Source organism: Panthera pardus, unplaced genomic scaffold (assembly GCF_024362965.1).
Source record: "Panthera pardus isolate Hobbes unplaced genomic scaffold, ASM2436296v1 HiC_scaffold_8, whole genome shotgun sequence".
Lineage (NCBI taxonomy): Eukaryota > Metazoa > Chordata > Mammalia > Carnivora > Felidae > Panthera > Panthera pardus.
Window position 1 is genome coordinate 118,383,420 of NW_026527013.1, and position 19,134 is coordinate 118,402,553.

Sequence of the window (19,134 nt, forward strand, 5' to 3'; positions counted from 1 at the left end):
CAGCCATTCACCCTGCTCAGCCAAAACCACTGAGGTTATCTTTGTGGAAAGGACCCCTTCGCTCCCCCAAACCCCCCTCCTCAGTCCCTGTGCTCCCTTATGTCTTGCCCACCAGGACTAGAAGAAAACATTTTCCCAGCGCTAGAAAAATATCTGAAATAGCGAAGGTGTGCTTGTGCCTCTCTACCCTTTGCAGGGGCCTCCTTGAGAACAGGTCTGCGGGTTGGGGTGGGGGGCGCTGGGGTCCCTGCAAGGCTGTCTATAAGCCAGGGAGGAAGGTAAGGCACAAGAGGCACTGAAATCTGGGAATGGAGAGGAAAATTAATGAGGAAATATGCTTGCCTGTGAGGGTGAGGCTGGCATTTTGAGGGTAAAAGGGGACTAGCCTGTTTTTTATAGCTGTAGTTTAGCTATTATGGAGTGGCTTTAGCTCCTTGCATGAAGGAAAAACCAACTGGTGCTCTATAAACTGGACTACTGGTTTCTTTTCACTGTGCACACTTTTATACAGAACCAGTTTGAGAGTCCATCCCTAGATATTTATTCCGCTGGCTGGCACTGAAGTGACAATAAAAAGATGCCTTTAACAAACCTCTATTCCCTCTCTCATTCTTTCTAGCGAAACTATATTATTTATGAGTCTTTAACTGGGTCAAAAATGCGCCAGAACTGGGTCATAAATCATATGAAATGCTGACAAGTAATTGAACAGCAATTAAAGCTTACATTTTATTTCCAAGGGGTGTTTTAGGGCACTTGAAACCGCCTCAGTTAAACACGGTTAGCGCCCGAGGACGGCAGCGGGGGAGGGTAGAAGCAGCGTTTCCCTTCTGGGGATGTAAATCCCTCTCAAGTAGGGGAAACCTGATTTGGTTTTTTTTTTTTCAAGTACAGAAAGAAATAAGATTTTTTTTTGTTTAAGTCACGGAGAAAATCTGATTCCCGACTCCTTGTAGACACCCCTTTCCTCCACCCCAAGATCTCCAAGAGCAGAGAAAAGTGAAGTTTCCTTCACCGTTTCAGGGAGTTTTCATCCTTCCCAGGAGTGCTGGGTCTCCAAAGTGCAATTAGCACAGGCTTTCCCAGTAATTTGCAAGCATGGTTTATCTCTCATCTGCTTCTATCCTGGCTACAGCACTGTTTCTGGGGTCTGAAGCCGGAGAAATGTCTGCCTCTGCTTCCTGCGGACTCTGCCTCGAATTCTCTCTAGCCCAGGGTGCACCAGCCAGTCCTTAAAACTCTGCAAGCCAGCTGGGTGCATTACAATGGGGCATACAGGCCATGCACATTATGAAGCCCAAACCCAGTTCTGGCTCCCGAAATTTAGACTAACAGAGCTTCTGGGCGTCGGGCACGCTTACCCCTACCCTAAGCCTCTCCTAGATCTGAACTGTCTTCACCCCTACCCGGGTAGAGTACTGGGGAAACAATGGCGCGTCCTCCGTCCTCCGGGTCTTGCACCTTCGGTCCCGCGCGTGGGAAAGCGCGTCCTCCAACCAACCCAGCACTGAACAAAGTGGCCTGAAGCATCATCAATAAAATGGCAGCGCGTCTGCACACTCATTGATTTCCCTCTCCCAGCTGCTCTGGCTGCCTAGGTCAGCCCTACCTCTCCATCCCTGGCCGCCAGCAAACGCGGCCAAGCCGGGAGAGATTCCCCTTCCCATCCACCCAGCCCCCACCCCCTCCAGGCCGTCTCGCCGAGCAAGCGCCGCGCGGGCCACCTCGGCCAGAGCCGCTGCTTCGGGACCCTCCCTCCGCCTGCGGCTCAGCTCCTGGGACTCAAGCCCCGCTGCAGTGGACAAAGCCGCCAGAGCGCTGGAGGCCACCGGGCTCACCTCGCAGCCCCCAAGCGCCCTTTCCTTTACATCCCCCTACACTTTCCAGAGAATTAAACTCAGTCTGAGGTGCTACTGGAGATCTTTCAGATGGTTTCGGTTCTATGAGAGAAACAAAGGAAGAGAGGGGCTGAGGGTCCTGTCGGTGAACCAGGGTCTCCTCGCCTGACCTTTGTCTCTCACAGCCGTAACTCACTCTAAATATGAACAATCGGCGGAAATACCTTAAAATAAATTCCATCCTCCTGGTGTGGCCTCGAGTCCCATCGGCTAGCTCGCCCAGAACCGCTCCATGAGCGCTGAAAACTGCAACCCGCTAGGAGAGCGCTCTCCGGAGAAGGGGAAGGAGAAGGAGGAGGTGGGTGCGTGGGGGTGGGGGGGGAAAAGCTCTCGCTCTGTAGAGAATCTAGAAAACGTAATCACAGGCGAAGCCCGCCCGGGTCTCCGCTCCAAATGCCACAATAATGCGCTGTATTATGTGCTCACGTGGTCATACGTCAACTTAAATCCTTTTATTTGAAATAGGAAATCACTGAAGGGACTAGGTTTCCAAGCAGAACATTCGGCTTTGGGGGAGGGGAAGTGGGGAACCTTGCCCAGCAGTGGGGAAGAGTTTCATCTAGGGCAGTAGGACGCTGGGGGCACCCCCCCCCAACATGTGCCACACTGGGCCACTTATCTCCACTTATATTTCTTTACAAATGATCCAAACAGCAATGCTGTCCCCATTCTTAGAGTCCATGTAACTTTCTGTACAGTCTTCCACATGCAGACAAGCTGAAGCCTGCACACCCAAGCACACCAGTCTCCTCTGGCCTGCTAGCCAGTACGTCAAAAGGCAAGGCCCGGGCCCTGTTTCCAGAAGAAAACCCAGTAATGACTGGCTTAGTCAGTGGACTCCCCCATGGCCTGCCATTGTATGGAGTTTGCTACCACCCACGCCAAAAGGCCCCAAATTACCTGACAAAAGGCTAAGTTGATTTTGTTCAATGGGAGCCCTCTAGGGAAGAGGTGCTTGCCTGTAGAGTGGTGGGTCAGGGTTTTGCAAAATCTGGAGGGACTCAGTGCCCTGGCTAAACCTACACTTGCGTACTTCCTCAGTGTACAGCTGAGCGATACATGAAATTATAGGCTTCTAACAATGGAAAATGTAAGGGGAAATGATCTAATTGACTCTGTAAGAGAAAAACTATACATACAACCAATCTTTGCTGGCATCCCTTGAATTAACCTACAAGGTAACCTGGGACCCTTTTGCAGATGGGTCTGTCCACCCTCCCCTAAGACAAATCTGTCCACCAGCAGAAAATGAACAGGACCAACTCTGCTCTGGAGCAACCGAGCTGAACCAACCCCCGCCCCCCCCCCCCCCCCCCGCCCCCCGGCCCTGCCCTGCTTCTACTCCTGACTTCTGCTTGGTGACACTGTCTACTGATTGTAACACTTCACCCTCTCAGGACCTGCCTTAAAAGTTTCTCTTTTCAGGTCTTAGTTTCTGAACTTCTTAGTTTCTGAAGTGATGGGCTCCTGGTGCCTTATTCTTTTCTTTCTTTAGAGTGGGTCTTCAGCTGGCTAGGCCTCTCTAAGAGTGAGGACTCACTTATAGCAGCTACAGGATTCCTCCTCCTCCTCTCCTGCCCTGCAGGGGCCTAGTGAGAATGTAAGGCCCTCAGTAAGGGGGCCTGGTCACGGGGGTGTCCAAATCAGAAGGGCAATAAAAGAGGAGGAGACCTAATCCTTTGGAAGTGAGCCCTGGCCTACGCTGGTGGCAGTATTCCAACAAAGTTCTGTCTGTGGTAGAGCTGGGAGAGAACCTCTCTGTGAACTGACCCAACTCTGACCTAAGCCACAAGCTGGAAAGTGAGAACCCAAAGTGCAAACCTACTTCTCTCAGGTATGGGGTGTGGGGGATAGAACCAAAGGCTGGTTTCCCAAAAAGCACTCTGCAGTCCCCCAAGGACTCACACAACTAACACATTGTCCTCTGCTCCCCTTATGCAGTCCCCCCACCCTGCCTGTGCCAAATATTTCACACCGAACTCTCCAGGTAGCCTAGAAAGGACCTGGAAGTATTGCCAAATTGCTGGCAAACTCCCATCTCCCCCAACCAAAGTTTCTGCAGAGACTTCAACTCAAAGATGAGAAGGGGCCCCCTTCAGAACTCTCAGAACAGTCTGGAGCAAATCGTAACTCCGAGGCCATAAATCAATGAGAGAAGTATTTGGTACTGCTTCAGAGAAATGCCTTAACGCCAGGAAGGCCCAGCGGCATCTCGGCTCTAGCCAGGAGCCTCCATTGCCGCTATTAACAGCCCAGTTAATGCTCCAACTGCTGTTTAACAATTAACATTAACGACTTGGGCTGGAATGGGGTGATTTGGTGGGATGTGGAGGAAAAAATCTGAGGAAGTCAAAAGAAATTTAACTTTTGAGGTGAAAATGGCTTTCCTAAGAGAGACCTTGGTCTCGGCAGGCCACCAGGGAACCAGCAGCTGAGAGTCCTCCCTCACCACTCTGAAATCCACTCTCCTTGAACAAGGCTATGGACCTTTTAAAGTTCATTTCCAGAGAACGAGAATAGAGATACTCAAGTATCGAAGCCCAGCCGGGAAAATCTAGCTGCCGGTCCCCTTCCACTCCAGCCCCCAACCTGGCCAGGGCTGGGGACACATGCCCTGAATCCATTTCGCCAGAGCCAAAAGTTGTCTTGGAAGGAGCAGGTGAGCATGGATACAGGGCTTTAGTCAATATTTGCAAGGCTGTTGGCAGATTAGATATATCTGTATCCAAACACTGCAATCTGATTTCTCTGTCAAAAATACACTTAACATTTTTCTCCCTTTAGTTAGTTCTAGTGGTTTTTCTTAGTGTCTGGTAAGGCCTGCTTAGCCCACTTTTGTCTGTGTGTGCGTGTGTGTGTGTGTGTGTGTAGGTTATATATCATTATTTAACATGAGATATTTCCTGTGGGTGCAACTACAGTACAAATGGGCTCCAAGTTCTCTGGACACATATGGATGTGTATATCATTTTATACACATGGTCTCCAATTCCTGTGACTATGTACACATGCAGTGATTCTGTTGTGTGCAGAGATTCAAATCATATGTACACAGTGAGTTGCAAATTCCTAAAATACTCAACCTATACTTGATATAAATAGACATACAGGAGCTGAGAAAGTAACCCAGGTTTACTATTCCCCTGTTTACGTTCTATCTGATAAGATAATAATTGTATCCAGAACAACATATCAGCCTTACAGCATCACTGAATAGCATGTTGCACTTAATTAACAACCTGATATCTATTTGAGGAGCAAATTTTAGGGAAGACTGAGGCCCGCGGAATAGAAAACAAAAACTCAGAAAACTTTTTAAAATAAATAACTCCTGAAAGAACAAAGCAAACCCATTCCCTCATACCAAGCTTCTGAACACTATTCCAACAGCCCCTCCCCCAAACAGGCACAAAATTTATGGATCTTTTACAAGGTAATAAACCACAGTAATTACCTCCCTGCATCCCAAACTAAGAGAACAAATTAAGCCAGAACTTGGAAAGAATTTTAAAGAGTCTTCCCTTGTTTCCAGTAGGAAAAGAAAACGCAGAGACCTGGGAAACGCGTGCTTTTCCCGTAGGAAAAAGAGCAGTTCCGCCCACCTAAAGGAACGGAGAAGACCCGCTGCCTGCGACGGTCTACACATTCGAAAGGCAGCAACCTCCCTCATGCCGCGGAAAGGCAAAAGGATAGGAGAAACTGCAAGGCGGCGAGACAAGTTTCCTCAACGCAGATCTGTGACTGACGACCATTCCCGAACTCACAGTCTCCGCGGGCGCCGCAAACAGTCGACAGGGAGCGCGGCCCACGCAGCGGCCGCCGCACCCGTGGCCTCTACTTGCTTCTGCCCTGCTGCTCCGTGTAGGGGTTTGTTTGGAGCTCGCTCGAAGAAACAAACACGCTCCTCTGACACCCCCGGCCGCCCCCGCACGCACATCTTTGGTCTCTGCAGCCGCCCCGCCTGCACAGTGCCGGCCGTTTTTCGGGGCGGACTCTTTGTCTGCCTGAAACCCCGCATTCCCGGGGCGTGCAGCTCAAGAGAACCCAGCTCCAAAACGTCTCCGAGGTTAAATATTGACCAGAACCTCCTTCAAGGGGCTGCAGCTGCCTGGACGAGGAAACTCCTTCCAAAGGCCCGTGCAAAGCCCGGAGGAGTGAAGAGTTGGCGCAGCGCTTACCTCGAAAGATGTTTAAGACTGAACCAGTGATTGTCTCCAACTCCGGGCACTCAGGGAATCGCCTTTTCCGGTGTCCTGGCGCTCTGCGGACAAATAAACAGCAGAGAGTAAACGGTGGCTGCGAAGGAAGGGAGCTGGAGAACCGGAGTTGGAAGTGCGGCCCTGCGCGGGCGCCAGGGTGGCCCCCGGGGTGACGCGGACACGGAGGAGTCGCCAGGGCACTCGTCCATGAGGCGCACTCGTTGCTCGAAAGGGTCCAGTCTAAGAATGGCCTGCAGATGATGATTTATTTTTGTAAAATAAATACATACTCCATCTCCGCACCCACATTCTCCTCTTTCTTTCTTTTTACGGGGGCTGGGATGGGGGAAGGGGGTAGGGAGAAGAAAATGGATTAGGCGGAGGAAGATGGGAAGGTGGAAGAAGCTTTGCCGTTGGTGCCAGCTCTGCTCCAAGAGCTCCTCACGCACCTCAACTTGGGGAATGTGAATGCACGCTTTATTTTCTTTCGCTAACAAAGGGAAGCCCTGTCTGGGAGCATTCAATCACAGACTCTCTTGAAACCTCACTAATAGTGCTCATTTCTGTTTGACTCGAAATTAGACCCCGGCGCAGTCTTTGGGCTGGGGGGCAGTCTTGAGAGGTTTTGTCTTCTGGTTTATTCAAGCCCTGGGTGCCTCACTTCTCGGTCCCAGTGGGCTGGCGGGACCACCGCAGCGCCCAGTCCCTGAGAGTAGGCCAACTGCGGCTGGTTGGAAATAGGGGAAGACTAGGAAGGATGCAGACATCTGACAATACCCGATCTGGGGGCCCTAACCAGCCTTGCCTTGCACAGCAGTCCCAAGCCAACCGATGCCCTAATTCTGCTGCCAACTTGTCTCTCAAGGTATCTGCAACCCTCTCTTGCTCTCTAAGTAGCAAATGGTCAGCCAACTTTCCGGAGATGGAGAGAAGACACTGGGGAAGGTGGAGAAGAATCATCCCCAATGCTGAACCCTGGCTAGGTTCTCCACTGCCTGGGACTCTGCTGGGCCGGTTGCTTCCACAAACCTACTCCCCACTACCCCTTCACCCCCGGCCTGGTAGCCTCCCCACATGCCAGCCTGCCCCCAACCAGCCCTGGATGCCTGATTCCCAGTCCATGCAGTCCTGTTGATGGCCTGAGAGACCACCAAATAGCTGACAAGCCCCTGACCCTCAGGCTTCAGGGCCCCCTAGCACACTGAACAAATGGTGGAAAACCAGCAACTAGTTGCCCTCTGCCACCCTCTCGACCTGTAGCCCTCACCCTCCATCAGGCCCTTGGGACTCAGAATCCACGCTGGGCCCCTTTCTCTTATTCAAATTCGCCCTCTATGTCCCCACAGGGAGTGTCTCCGGCCTTGGGGCTCCTGGAGGGACCCTGAGCGTGGTGGGGCTTAGCTACCCTGCACAATGCCACTCAACTTCGCCCCAGAAAGAACCGCTATGCCGCCATCCGCCACCCCTCCCCACCAACGACGCTTAGGAGTATTGTAATTATTATGGTTATTATTGTTGTTGCTATTTCCTTATCCCCAAGTCAAATATTCATGGCTGCCGTTCCCCATAAATCGTTCAGACTAATGAGTCACAAAGAGATGTTGCCCAGGTCTCTTTCCCCCTGCAATGGCCGCCGCCGCCGCCACCGCCGCCGTGGCCTCTCTCTCGGCGTTTTTGGCGCTCGCTTGCTCCCTCGCTCGCCCGGCGCGGGTGATTTATGAACACCGGGAAAATTGAACAAAGCCGCGCGCCGGTCCTGTGGTATCTCTGCAGCCTTCCCCCGTGTGAACCAGAACATTATCAACTGTCTGCGCATCCGTCCCACTTCATCACTAAAGCCGGGATGTGACCGCAGAAAACCCAGCCCAAACTCACGTTTCCCCGGACGCGGCGCGCTCCCCGGACTTGCAGAAACCCTGAAGAAAAAGCCCCCAAACCCGGCGTGGGCCCGCCAGCTCCGGTCCTCCCCGCCGAAGGGCTCTCTCTCCAAACCTCCTGAAGGAGTTAAAAGCCTTTGGAGATAAATCTGAGGGTGTGTGTTTTTAAAAATCAAATAGGAAGTTGGGGTCTCACTTCTGAGAGATTCATTCCTAGTGCGGCCCTGACGACTCCGATCCATTCCTGACGATCCGCATTAATTATTTAATGAGTCACGTGACCTCAAAAGATTACAATTTCAATATCTCCCTCGAACTGGCGCTACACCTTTATCTGCTGCAACGACGGTCCTTGTTTGGCTTTTTTAGTCCCCAGGCCTCCAGAACGCAGACACTCCTTGCTCCTTGCTCAACTCCAGGGCAAGCGACTGCCATGGAAATCCCAGGGACAGCATAGAATTAGTCATTCTGGAACTATGAGCATTGTGGATAGTGGGGTGCCCACCGCTCTCCCAGGCACCCAAGCATCTGTCCCCTCCTGGGACCAGAGGTCAGCCCACCTGTGTCAGTGCCCTGGCTAAGGCGCTTTGGTGACCTAATCTCCTGGGGCCGCTTTGATGGCGCTTCAGGCGAGAACCCACCCTACCTCCCTGGACGCCTCAGCACACCTGTGGCCATCCTTGTCAAGTGTAAGCCCAGAGGCAGGTCCATTCCAGGCAGAATAGGCTTGCCCAGAGGAAAGATGCCTGTGCACTTACCCCTCTCCAAGGTGAGACCAAAGGCTCTATTCAACCTGCACATTCATTAACAGGAACATGGGGAACATTCAACTGCCTTAGTTTCCTCTACTGTAAACTGAGAAGATTGAACCAAAATGGCCTCCAAATCTCTTTCACCTCGGACATTCTTTGAAACAAGGATCTCTTGTAGCCCCAGAAATCAAGCCCAGAGACAGGGGAGCTGGCCTGAGTGCGTGGCAGGAGTTACTCCATGAGTGTGGGGCCTTGAGAAGTGATACCAGAATTCCAAGAGAGAAGTTTCAGACTAGAATGTTTCATTAACAGCCCCAGCACCCTCCCTGATTCCAACAAGAAGTGAGAACCCACATTCTTTCCTCCTCCTATTTTTCCTAGCCCTTAGCCTTTGGTAGAGGAAGCAGAGTTCTTCTTGGGCCCCTGGGGTATAATATAGAAGAGGGGCAATAGGAACAGCCCTTGGGAAGGCTGAGTCTATGTTCTTCAATACAGGGCTGCCGGCTAGGCTAGGGATGCAAGCCAAAGGAGTGCAAAGAACAGCCTACTCCCTGCACAGAACCCACCCATTCAGACAGGAAGCCCCCCCACCCCACTCTCTGTTTGCTACACTGATTCTTTGGGTGTCTTTTTTCCCTTTCATTCTAAAGAGTCCTAGATCAGTTTCTATGTTGCAACTGCTGGAGAGAAGGCAGTGGTGAGAAGAGCAGCCCAGTTTGGAAGCTTAGAAGATCAGGGGGACAGAGTAGAGACGGAGATACCCACCCCTCGGGGGAAGAAGCTGAGAGGTGAGGGGGGGGGGCAGAATGTGGGCACCCTCAAAGAGCTGGGTATAAAGTCAGAGATTCTGTGCAGAGGGCCCACTCCCCATATATCTAGGTAATCTTCCCAGGAGCCCCATCCTGGGTATTAAGTACTCTACTATGCCTGTCACAGTTGAATTCCCGCTGTAATAAAACACCGGGTATATCGTACATTTCAGCAAAACTAGGAAAGAGAGCCTGCAAAGTGCCATTTTTCTTCAGGGGGGAGAGTGTTAAGTACTTAATTCAAACTGTGACCATTAAAGTGTCTCCCATCCGATTTAAGTTGATTTCAGATGTTGACAAAACTTTTATCTCCAGAGTCATGCACAGCTTGGCTCTGTGACTAAAGCAAAAGAGTGTGTGTTAGAGGGAAGGAGGGGGAAAGAGAAAAAGAAGAGGGCAGCATGTGTAAGGGTCATTTTGGTAGGAGAATTATAGAGCTTACACAAAATACTGTCTTTAAAGGTCAAGGGTTTGAGGGGCCACTAGGGTTCGCGTAAAAAAAAAAAAACAATTAATGAGATAGAAAATTTGTCCTCTGGGTGAACTCTTATGGTTGCCCTAGCAAAGGGAAGACAATGCATGATTTTAAAGCACAAAGTGGGATTTTTCTAAGCTGTTATAACAAGCTCCCTTAAAGACCAAATCTAAAACAGGAAAAACACTAAAGAAATGACACAATCCTTTGGGTCATTTTGGATCATTTTGGCTTTGTAACACTTACCAATACCTTAATAATTAAGACAGCTTAGACAAAAATGCCATTTTGTCCTGGTATATTAGAAAAACAATCTGTCCATCCTTTCTCTTCCTTTCCTGGACAGACTATAAGAGTAAGTGAAAGAAAGTTATCCCCTTTATCCCCACACAGCTGCCTCCTGTATGAAGCTGGAATGAATGCCTCTATACCCCTCCTTCCCTACAAAGGAGAAATTTAAGAATTTACCTTAAATGATGATAATCTGCCATTTGAGGTTTTGCAGCTTGACACTCAGTTTCCACCAAGAGTCTAGGCATTTTTTGAGCAGACAGCCGAGATGCTGCGTCTTTGCCCGAGACCATATTATTTGCAAGAAGATCCCTCGCTTCTCCACAGACTTTTCCCAGAGAATGCCTTTCAGAATTGCTGTTGAATTACAAAGAAGTATTTATTGTATGAGGTGATTAATGATTCCTGGGAAAATTGCTATTTTCAGCGTGATTTAATTTCGTTTTACAAGTGCGTGTAGTAGGGGGAGGGTTAATAAGTTTCAGCAGCAGTTGCAGTGTCCCCAGAAATCCCTGGCACCCGTTCACACCATATAAAACGTACTTCACGCCAGGTTTGGCCTGACTTGGGAAGGCATGCATTTGTTTGCTCCTGAATTTTCTTGGGGAGAGGTGGAGGCCCTTCAGAGACTGGTGTCCATCACTCTCCTCTCAGATATGGTTTGTTCATAGGTAAAGAACTGATCACCCTTGCCTCTATCACACACAGGGCGGCAGCGGCATGAGGAGGAACAGCACTGCCCGCTGGCTGAGGGTTTGCCATTGACGGAAAAATGTGCTTAAAATTCCTCTGATATTCCAAAGGTAGGTGAGCGCCCCCTCCCATCTCTGCTAAAATTATAACGCGAACCTAACATTGCACTCATATAAGGCCAGGTGACAGTTATATTCTAGGGGTGGCATGTGTTGGTTTTCTGCATCTTGTTGTAGAATACTCCTTCAGTGACAACCAAGTCTAAATCCTCTTTACTGATTTTGTAAATCAGCACATAAACACTATGGTTATAGAGACAGCCCTGGGTTTTGATTTTCAGCCTTTGAATCTAGATCTTTAGGTTGGGCAGAAAGATCCAGGAGCATTTAAGAAAAGTGACCCTCGCTCAGAGTTGAGCTTTCTTCCAGCACTGAATAGTCCCAGGTCTGCCTTGCTTGGGGTATATTTTGAGGGTGGCATTATGCTTTTTCTTTCCTCAGAAGAAACTTTGGAGGGTTTATTGGGAAAATTCAGTTTATTTTGAAAGCTCTGGCTTCAGAAGGAAAGAGGTAAAGAAAGAAAGACAAAAACCCCGAAGCTGTAGTGAAGTGCACCTTAAAGACAGCCAAGAAACAAAAAAGCAATCTCAATTCTTTGCATAAACTATTTTTTTTTTATCTCCAGGGAAACAGGCAGATTAAGTGTGAAGGTGCAATAAATACCAAAGGGACCACTTCTTTCCAAGTGTGCTCAGAGTTCAGCCTGTAGAACAGCTGCAGAAACTCCTGGGCCCGAAGCACTGCGTGGTTTCACCTTTCATTGCAGGGAAGGACACGTTTCTATGCCTTACAGAGACTTGAAGCCTGAAAGCCTGGCCAAGTTTGGGAAGAAGAGGAGCCCTCTCAGAGCTCAAGAGCCTTCCTGCTCTTTGGAACTTTTCCCACCGTGGGTCAAACTTGACAAGAGTTCAGCTCAAGTTGAATACACTCACACAAATTATGTGAGCAGTCAGAATCCAAGTGAACATAACTTGAGCCATCTACAAGATTTTTACACACAAGGGCAGATATCTCCATCCAGAGAAACTTTTTTTTTTTAATTAAAAGTAGGAAACATACAAATGTGTCTTAGAACTTTTAATGGTTTTTAAAACAGAGTTTATTCTTAGCACATGGCTTTTTATATAGCCACACCACAATTTGTACAGTTGCACATGGGTCGAAATGCACTCCCCTCTCCCCCGAGATTGTGCCTCAGAATAAGACAACAGTATCTCTACAACAATATTTTAAATAAATGCAAGGAAAGGAAACTAACATGTGTCACATCTACCATCAAGGTCTATACATTTTGAGAATTAAATAATCTTGTGAGGTCCACAATGTCTACTCGTTTATTCAGTTCAATACAAGCTTGTATGAGCTGCCTTAATGTGGAAGGGGGAGGTAGGGAAGGTGGGGGAAAGGATCTGTTTCCTTCTGCTTGCAACAAACATACATGTTTATGTCCCCAGTCAGCGTGGGCTATCCAGCTGACTTTAGCCATCTCAAAAGTATTGGTTGCCAAGTGGTGCTCCTCAGGTACCCAATCCTGGCGGCCTTATTCAGGCCAGCCAGCACCTTGGCTATTGTCTGCTCTTAGCTGGCAACCAGCACACACTCTTTTGCGGAGAATGTCTTCTTTTTTATTATCCTTTTCGCCAAGCTGGGTTTTGTTTTGGGGTCTGTTATAGTCCAGACAGGTAGGAGTATGGGGAAAGGGGCAGAAGAGAGGAGAAAAACAGGTGGAGGGATGAAACTGGTCTAGATCTCTGAAGGTTATATGGAGGAGGGAATGGGTGTTGAGGCGCCCTGGTGGGGGTGAGGATGCAGGTGCGGGCTCTGAGTTTGTGCTTTCCCTGGCGGGCCTGCTGAGGCCGAGGCCGAGTTGGAGGATCGCATCTTAGTGTTGGGCAATTTGTGATCTTTCTTCCACTTCATCCTCCGGTTCTGAAACCAGATCTTGACCTGGCGCTCGGACAAGCAGAGCGTGTGGGCGATCTCGATGCGGCGCCGCCGGGTCAGGTAGCGGTTAAAGTGGAACTCCTTCTCCAGCTCCAAGACCTGCTGTCGGGTGTATGCGGTTCGAGAGCGCTTGGGCTCCCCTCCGTTATAACTGGGGTTGACTGAAAGCCCATAACCCCGAAGGAGAATGCCAAGGAGGAGGGAGTGGAAGAGAGGGAAAGGAGGAGGAGAGAGAAGGTGGGGTGGGGAAGAGCAATTGGACATCATCATTATATAATAACCTGACACCAAGTTCACGCAAGATACATAAAACGGCAAAGAAAATGTTTCACAGGCTATTGACAACGGGAAACACCCGAGAGCCATAAAGAATGGTGCTGGGCATTGGGGCTGAAGAAAAGCTTCAAAGACACATGGCCTGAAGCCTCTGCCAGGGCAATTAAATTTATGGGGGCTATAATTACTGCCCTAACAGTTTGGCGTCTCGTAAATCTCTCGATAAAGGGACCCCGGGTACAAAAGGGTTCTCACGTTAGGATCAGGCGGCTGGCTGGCGCGCACACACCCACATCCCACTGTAGCTTGGGCCAGATGGGGGCTCCCCTCCAGAGGCCCCCTTTCCCTCGGCCTCTCCCCCTGACCCTCACCGCGACCCCCGAACCCCGACCCGGCCCCAGCCCACCCTCCCGCGCCTCCCCAGCGGCGCCACATACCGGCGCTGACATGGATCTTCTTCATCCAGGGGTACACCACGGGCTCCTTGCCTTTCAGGCCCGGCGGGCTCTTGTCGGCCAGGAGCAGCGGGCACGCGGGGGCGCTGCCCCCTGCCGGGACGCCCGGGGTGGCGGGAGCCGCCTCGCAACGCCGCGGGGGTGCGGGGGGCGCCGCGCGGTGCTGCGGGGGAGGTGGCGGCGGCGGCGGGGGCTGCCGCCCGGGCGGCAGGACGTGGCTCGCGTGCAGGCCGTGCGCAGGACCCTTGGCTCGCGCCGGGGGCTGCTCGGGCTGCGGCTGCCGCCCGGGGCTGGCGCCACCGCGGTAGCCATAGGGGTAGGCGGCTTCGGCGGCACCGTGCGCGGGGTAGAGCGCGGCAGCGGGGTAGGAGGGTTCGCGGGCGGCCCGTGGTGCGTAGTAGGTGGCGGGGGGCTCGCGGCTGTTGCCCGCGTGGGGGAGCTGGGGCTGCTGCGCCGGCAGGTGCTGGGCCGCGGGCGCTGGGGGCTGCTGGTAGCTGGGGCCCCCGCCTGGGCCGCCGTCTCCGCCGCCCGGGCCGCTGTGCTGCGCGTACTCCTCAAAGGGAGGGAACTTGGGCTCGATGTAGTTGGAGTTTATCAAAAACGAGCTCATGGTCATTAATTTGTGAAGTGCAAAAATACTAATTTTTCTCGCGTTGTCGTTTTTCTGGGCTCGCCGAGGCCCCTCCCCCTCCTGCCTCGCTTCCCATCCCCCCTTTCCTCAGCTCCCTTCCCCTCCCCCGCTGTCAAGCGCCCACCCCTCCCCTCCCCTCCCCCTCCCGCCGCCGCCAACGCCACCAAAGTTCGCGCCGCTCCTCCCCCCCTCCCGCGCGCACGCGCGCGCGCGCGCTCGCCTCGGCCCCACGCGCGCCCCGCCTAGTACCCCCACGTGACCCGCCCCCGCCAATGGGCGCGCCGCGCGCGCGGACCCGGATCAGGAAGCGCGCGGGCGAGTGATGGATGCTGCTGTCCGGCCCCGGGCGGAGGGAGGGAGCTGGAGCTTTGGTCCCCCCCAGCCCCCCAACTTTGGGTCCTGCTGGCAATTCGGGCCCTGCCAGGGCTTCTGGTCCTCTCGGACGCCCAAGTCGGGCCCTTTTCGTGCCCTACTCCTGGTCTAGGCCTCGGGGCAGCCGAGTGGCCGCGGCCCATCGCTGACCTCGGGCCCAGCCTAGCCTGTCCTGGCGTCTTCTAGGGTTCGAGGCCGGCGGAGGGAAGGAATGGCGTAAGGACCAAGGAGATACCCTGATTTTAACCGTGGCCCCGGATTAAAACGAATAAGGCCAACAGATCCATATTTTCACCAGCTGACCCCCTTCCCCACAACGTGCTCGCCGAGTCCGCCCGAGATCCCCTGCTTTGAGAAGCCCGGCAGGAGCCGCAAAGGGTGGGTGGGTGAACAGCTGGGAGAAATCGGCCAGAGGAGCAAGGCCATTGCAATGTAACCGGGTGGGCGTTTTTCATTTTTCCTTCCTTTTAGAGACAATCTGCTTGAATTTTTAGCTAAGAAAAATCAAAACCTTTCTGATAGCATCTCATTTTGATGGAGGTGTCGGTATGAGAGTTAAACATGCTTGCATTTAGTAGGTGCGGCCGTGAGAGAGAAGATAGCCAAAGGGTGGGAATAGATAGCGACGCCTCCACAAAATCGAGCTTGGAAACCAGCAACTTCCTATTTCAGAACAATCCCCAAACAAAAACAAGCTAGGGACAGAATAGGTACCGTGCCCAGTCTGATCGCTGACGGGTCTTTTCCCCCCCGCTAAGAATTTTAGATTTTATCTTTTGGACGCTGCTTTCTAAGGCTGTATCTGAGGCTAAAGTTACACCTACAGGACAGTCTATAATTTCTGAATTGCTGAAAATTAGCATATTAACGATATCAGTAGCTCTGGAAAGTGGGGGGGGGGGGGGGGGGGGAGAGGACTGTTGCCTGCCATTTGGTAATTGAAATCTGATGGGTAAACTAATTACGCCATTATTAAGAAATAAATTACTTATTAATTCCACCTAATGTTGATCTTTGAAGTAAATACTGATGCCTTAACTCATAGTGTGTACTTTCCCTTTCTTTTCCTGAGTGACAGACACACCTGGCTCCTCTACTTTTCAGCCCAGATTAAAGCAGTGCAAAGTAGCACAGTCACCATTCTAAAAATACTTTCATATTGGCATGCAAAGCAAGGATTTTTCAGCTGGCGCACCTTAGTTGGTTTTTCAGAGAGCAGGATAAACAGCCTTCTCACAACTGAGTCTCAACCGCAGACAAGGAAAGTTATAGCCTAAGCCTGGAGATACTTCAAAAGGAATGTCAATTCTATCTTCATTTATATCGGTTACTCATATGAGTTACTAAATGCTGGAATATATCCATTTGATGGATAGTCATTTAATGCTTAGCCACATAAAGCCTATTATATGGGACTAATCTTTAAACTAATTTAGGAAAAGAGGTTAAAAAAGGGATCATGTTAGCTTTCCAACTGGAATCACCCTGAAGCGGTACAAAGAGGTTTCCCACATTGGATGTGTGTCTCTGAAGAGTGCTGTCCATCGACATGGGGCACCCTGAAATTTTTTGAAATGAAATCTGAGCCACAGACAGAAATCAATCTTTAGACATCCTCTCTAGAGTTGGGGGGAAATCTAGCCTGTGATACAGCTGCCTAAATCTGTATTTCTCAAAAGCAAGAAAAAATAATATAGACATATATACTATTTTATATGAACAATATATACATATATAATATAATTTGCAGAACATGGCTTTCTAAGCTTCAGGGGGAAAAAATGACAAGGAAAATTTGCCTTCCTCCTTATGTCGTCAGCCTTGAGTACTAGGGTCTTAACTATGTCTGTTTAGTATTATTTACAGACACTAAAACACAAAATTCATGTTGTTTAGCCTCAGAACCTTCTACCGAGTTTCTATTTTAAAGTATTAATGAGGCACAGGCACTGTTTTGTATATGGTTAACCTAAACGGGTTAACTGTGCCTGTGTTTTATGTGGTTCTATTACTTGAGGAAGATGGGCTTACACAGAATCCCCCAAGGCCTGTAACTTGTCTTTGTGGTTCCTATCATAAACACAAACGGAGCCAGGACCACCAAGTGTTATCTCACACACCGACATTTTGACATTTTACTGCAAGATTTATGGCTGTAATAAACAATCTCAGTACCTTTTCTGATCCTTCCACAATCTCTCTTTGCAAGCCATAGCATCGTTCCATTGAATCAAATAATCTTTTGAAAAACACTTTAAAAAGCACACACACAAAAACGTCTTGCCTTTACACAAGATCCAACACACCAGAGTAAAGCCAGGAAGAGTCTAACTCAATTAATAAATAAACTGAAGTTTACCAGCAGCATCTCGCCAGAGAAAAGATGGGATGCCCTGAAATCGAGCAGAGAGAGAGCATGCTAATCTTCTCACACCAACTGGCTCCAGTCCCTAGCAGGGTGAAAGCGTTATCCTTTTCTTGGGAAACTGGTGAGCACATTTGCTCATTTCCACGTGCAGAGATAACATATATTCCCAACAAAAGCTTTCTTAAAATCCCATTAAATGAAATAACTTTTCATCATGTCCTCGAATCCCAGATGGAAGAGGAGAGCGAAGGGAGTCTAAGGGAGAGGGAGGGCGAAAGGGAGGCAGTGTTTGCAGCCTAGTTTGAATCTGATTTGAATCATTTTGAATATATTTGGAACAGCCTTCCCTCTTGAATGCAACCCTGTCCCAAGTTTCAAAGTGACCGAACAGTGACACCGTGTGCATTTTGTTTCTTATTAATCTTACACATTGACAGTCTTTGTTAAATCACAAGGCGCGCCCTTCACCAGCCGACATTTTCATATTTGTTAGACGCGCTGACCTGAAGTTCACCTCGGCCTTGGACTTTGCGCTTCTAAAAGGTCTATACAGTGCCTTTTAGAGAGCAGGGTGCTTTGCCCAGGTCACTCCTTCTCAGGGAAAACCAAGGGGGAAAAGCAAAGGAAATGTAAACGTTATGGAATGTATTGACTGTATTTGTCCTTTGTTCTTTAGAGTGAGAGTTCTCCAGACTGTTCTGTGTCTGGAGCGCATACGGGAATAGCTGGATTTCAAAATGCCTGATGGTGGTATTTGAGGGCTTCCCCAATACCTACACTAGGCATACGATTTTAGAGAAGCAATACTTAATCAGCCATTTGACCAAATAATCGTTTAAGGGCAGTTTCCTTGTAGTAGTTTATAATAGTGGACACAACCCACACATCAGGATTGAAATTGATATCAGGATTAAACCTGAATTTTAACCTGGATTGTGCAAGAGGCCTAAAGATAAAAATCCTCCAAATAAAAAAAGTAGGTACTCTAAAAGCAGTAACTTCTGCAGGTACTTTTTTTTTTTTTTTTTAACTACAAAAACTGGCTAAGGGGTGTCTATGCTTCTTGAAGCTGACATGTTTCTAAGGTGTGGCATGCTTTTAACCAATAACACAATAGCAAGGTTTTCTTGAAGAGACACATCATTGTCTTGGTGAGTAATAGAGGGGGTTTCAGTTTTCTTCATTTCGCTAGCCCAGATGTGGTGAAGTGTTCATTGTTGTAACAGCAATCACCACAGTTGTTTCCTTCTATTTTCATCTGGCACACCCCCATTTGGCTTCAAGCTCTTGGCCAGAGTAAAAACTTTACACATTGCACAGTGGAAGCAATCTGATGACTTCCATGAAGTCAGTGCTTGGGAAATATTTACTTTGCCACTAAACGTACCTGGCACCAGGAAATCCAATCAACCAGAGTATATTGGGATGATCTCAAAAATCCCTGCAAGAGTCCACATTCTGAGTAGTTGAATTAACTTCTCTCTAAAGTTAAAAAGAACAACGTAGAAAAAAATTTCATTTTTCTCCTCTGTTTTCCTACACTGATTACTTGAAGTTCAGTAGATAGAAAAGGAAACTATGTCCCCACCCCCCAAAACAGATTCTAATGGCACCAATGGCTAATGTCAGTGCATGAAAAATAAAATATTGTTTAGTTTTCCACTTGCAACTCACATATGAGGCATTGGTTCCAGTTGGCTTCCTTAACACACTATTCCCTTTCTTTTCGACCCTCTCACCCTTCCTCCTGAGCTTGCTTCCCCTCTCCTTAGCTTTTATTCCAAATGTATTTTTAAAGAGTCTTTTCTGGAGAATAGAAGTCCCTCACGGTGGTCTTAATGAAGTGGTCTGGCATTTATGGATTCCATTTTCCTGTCCAAATGGAATCTTCTTTACAGTTCAGTTATTCACCTACAGACGGTGGCATTTCTCTTATATTTCGTTCAGTGTTAACAACAAATGTAATGAAAAATTTCCAACAACAAGAACATGTTCACGGTACCCATAAGCATTTCCTCGCTGGTGGAAGGTGGAA

At 49.4% G+C, this 19,134-nt stretch overlaps 2 protein-coding genes and 2 long non-coding RNA genes across 7 annotated transcripts in view; 2 read left to right on the forward strand and 2 right to left on the reverse strand.

Annotated features, from left to right (window-relative positions):
• LOC109263874 (uncharacterized) overlaps positions 1-6,399 on the forward strand; it is an 8,425-nt gene extending 2,026 nt beyond the window's left edge. Inside the window, exon 3 of the long non-coding RNA XR_008420515.1 lies at positions 5,431-6,399. This is a non-coding gene — a long non-coding RNA (uncharacterized LOC109263874). The remainder of the gene's footprint in view (positions 1-5,430) is intronic.
• Positions 1-7,137, reverse strand: part of HOXA3 (homeobox A3) — a 15,768-nt gene extending 8,631 nt beyond the window's left edge. Inside the window, exon 1 of one of the 3 annotated variants that reach the window (XM_053897932.1) lies at positions 6,077-7,137. The gene's annotated coding sequence lies outside the window, so the exon portion shown is untranslated. Of the gene's footprint in view, positions 1-2,062; positions 3,177-5,662; positions 5,756-6,076 lie in introns of those variants that run through there. The other 2 variants (XM_053897933.1, XM_053897934.1) reach the window with 2 other exon arrangements.
• Positions 6,064-14,443, reverse strand: HOXA4 (homeobox A4). Of its 2 annotated transcripts, XM_019443665.2 has the most exons (3): positions 13,711-14,443; positions 10,479-10,658; positions 6,064-6,159 (listed from the first exon to the last, which is right to left on the reverse strand). In XM_019443665.2, exons 1-2 carry the CDS (start codon positions 14,342-14,344, stop codon positions 10,480-10,482), a joined length of 813 nt encoding a protein of 270 aa, XP_019299210.1. In that variant the 5' UTR covers positions 14,345-14,443; the 3' UTR covers positions 6,064-6,159; position 10,479. The 2 variants fall into 2 exon arrangements, with proteins under 2 accessions (XP_019299210.1, XP_019299209.1); XM_019443664.2 differs by lacking the exons at positions 6,064-6,159; positions 10,479-10,658 and adding an exon at positions 12,116-13,158 and having other exon boundaries at positions 13,711-14,434.
• On the forward strand, positions 9,404-12,035 carry LOC128775642 (uncharacterized). The gene is made up of 3 exons (XR_008420517.1): positions 9,404-9,514; positions 11,010-11,104; positions 11,679-12,035. It is a non-coding gene; the product is annotated as an uncharacterized LOC128775642 (long non-coding RNA).
• Positions 14,444-19,134: the final 4,691 nt, after the last annotated feature.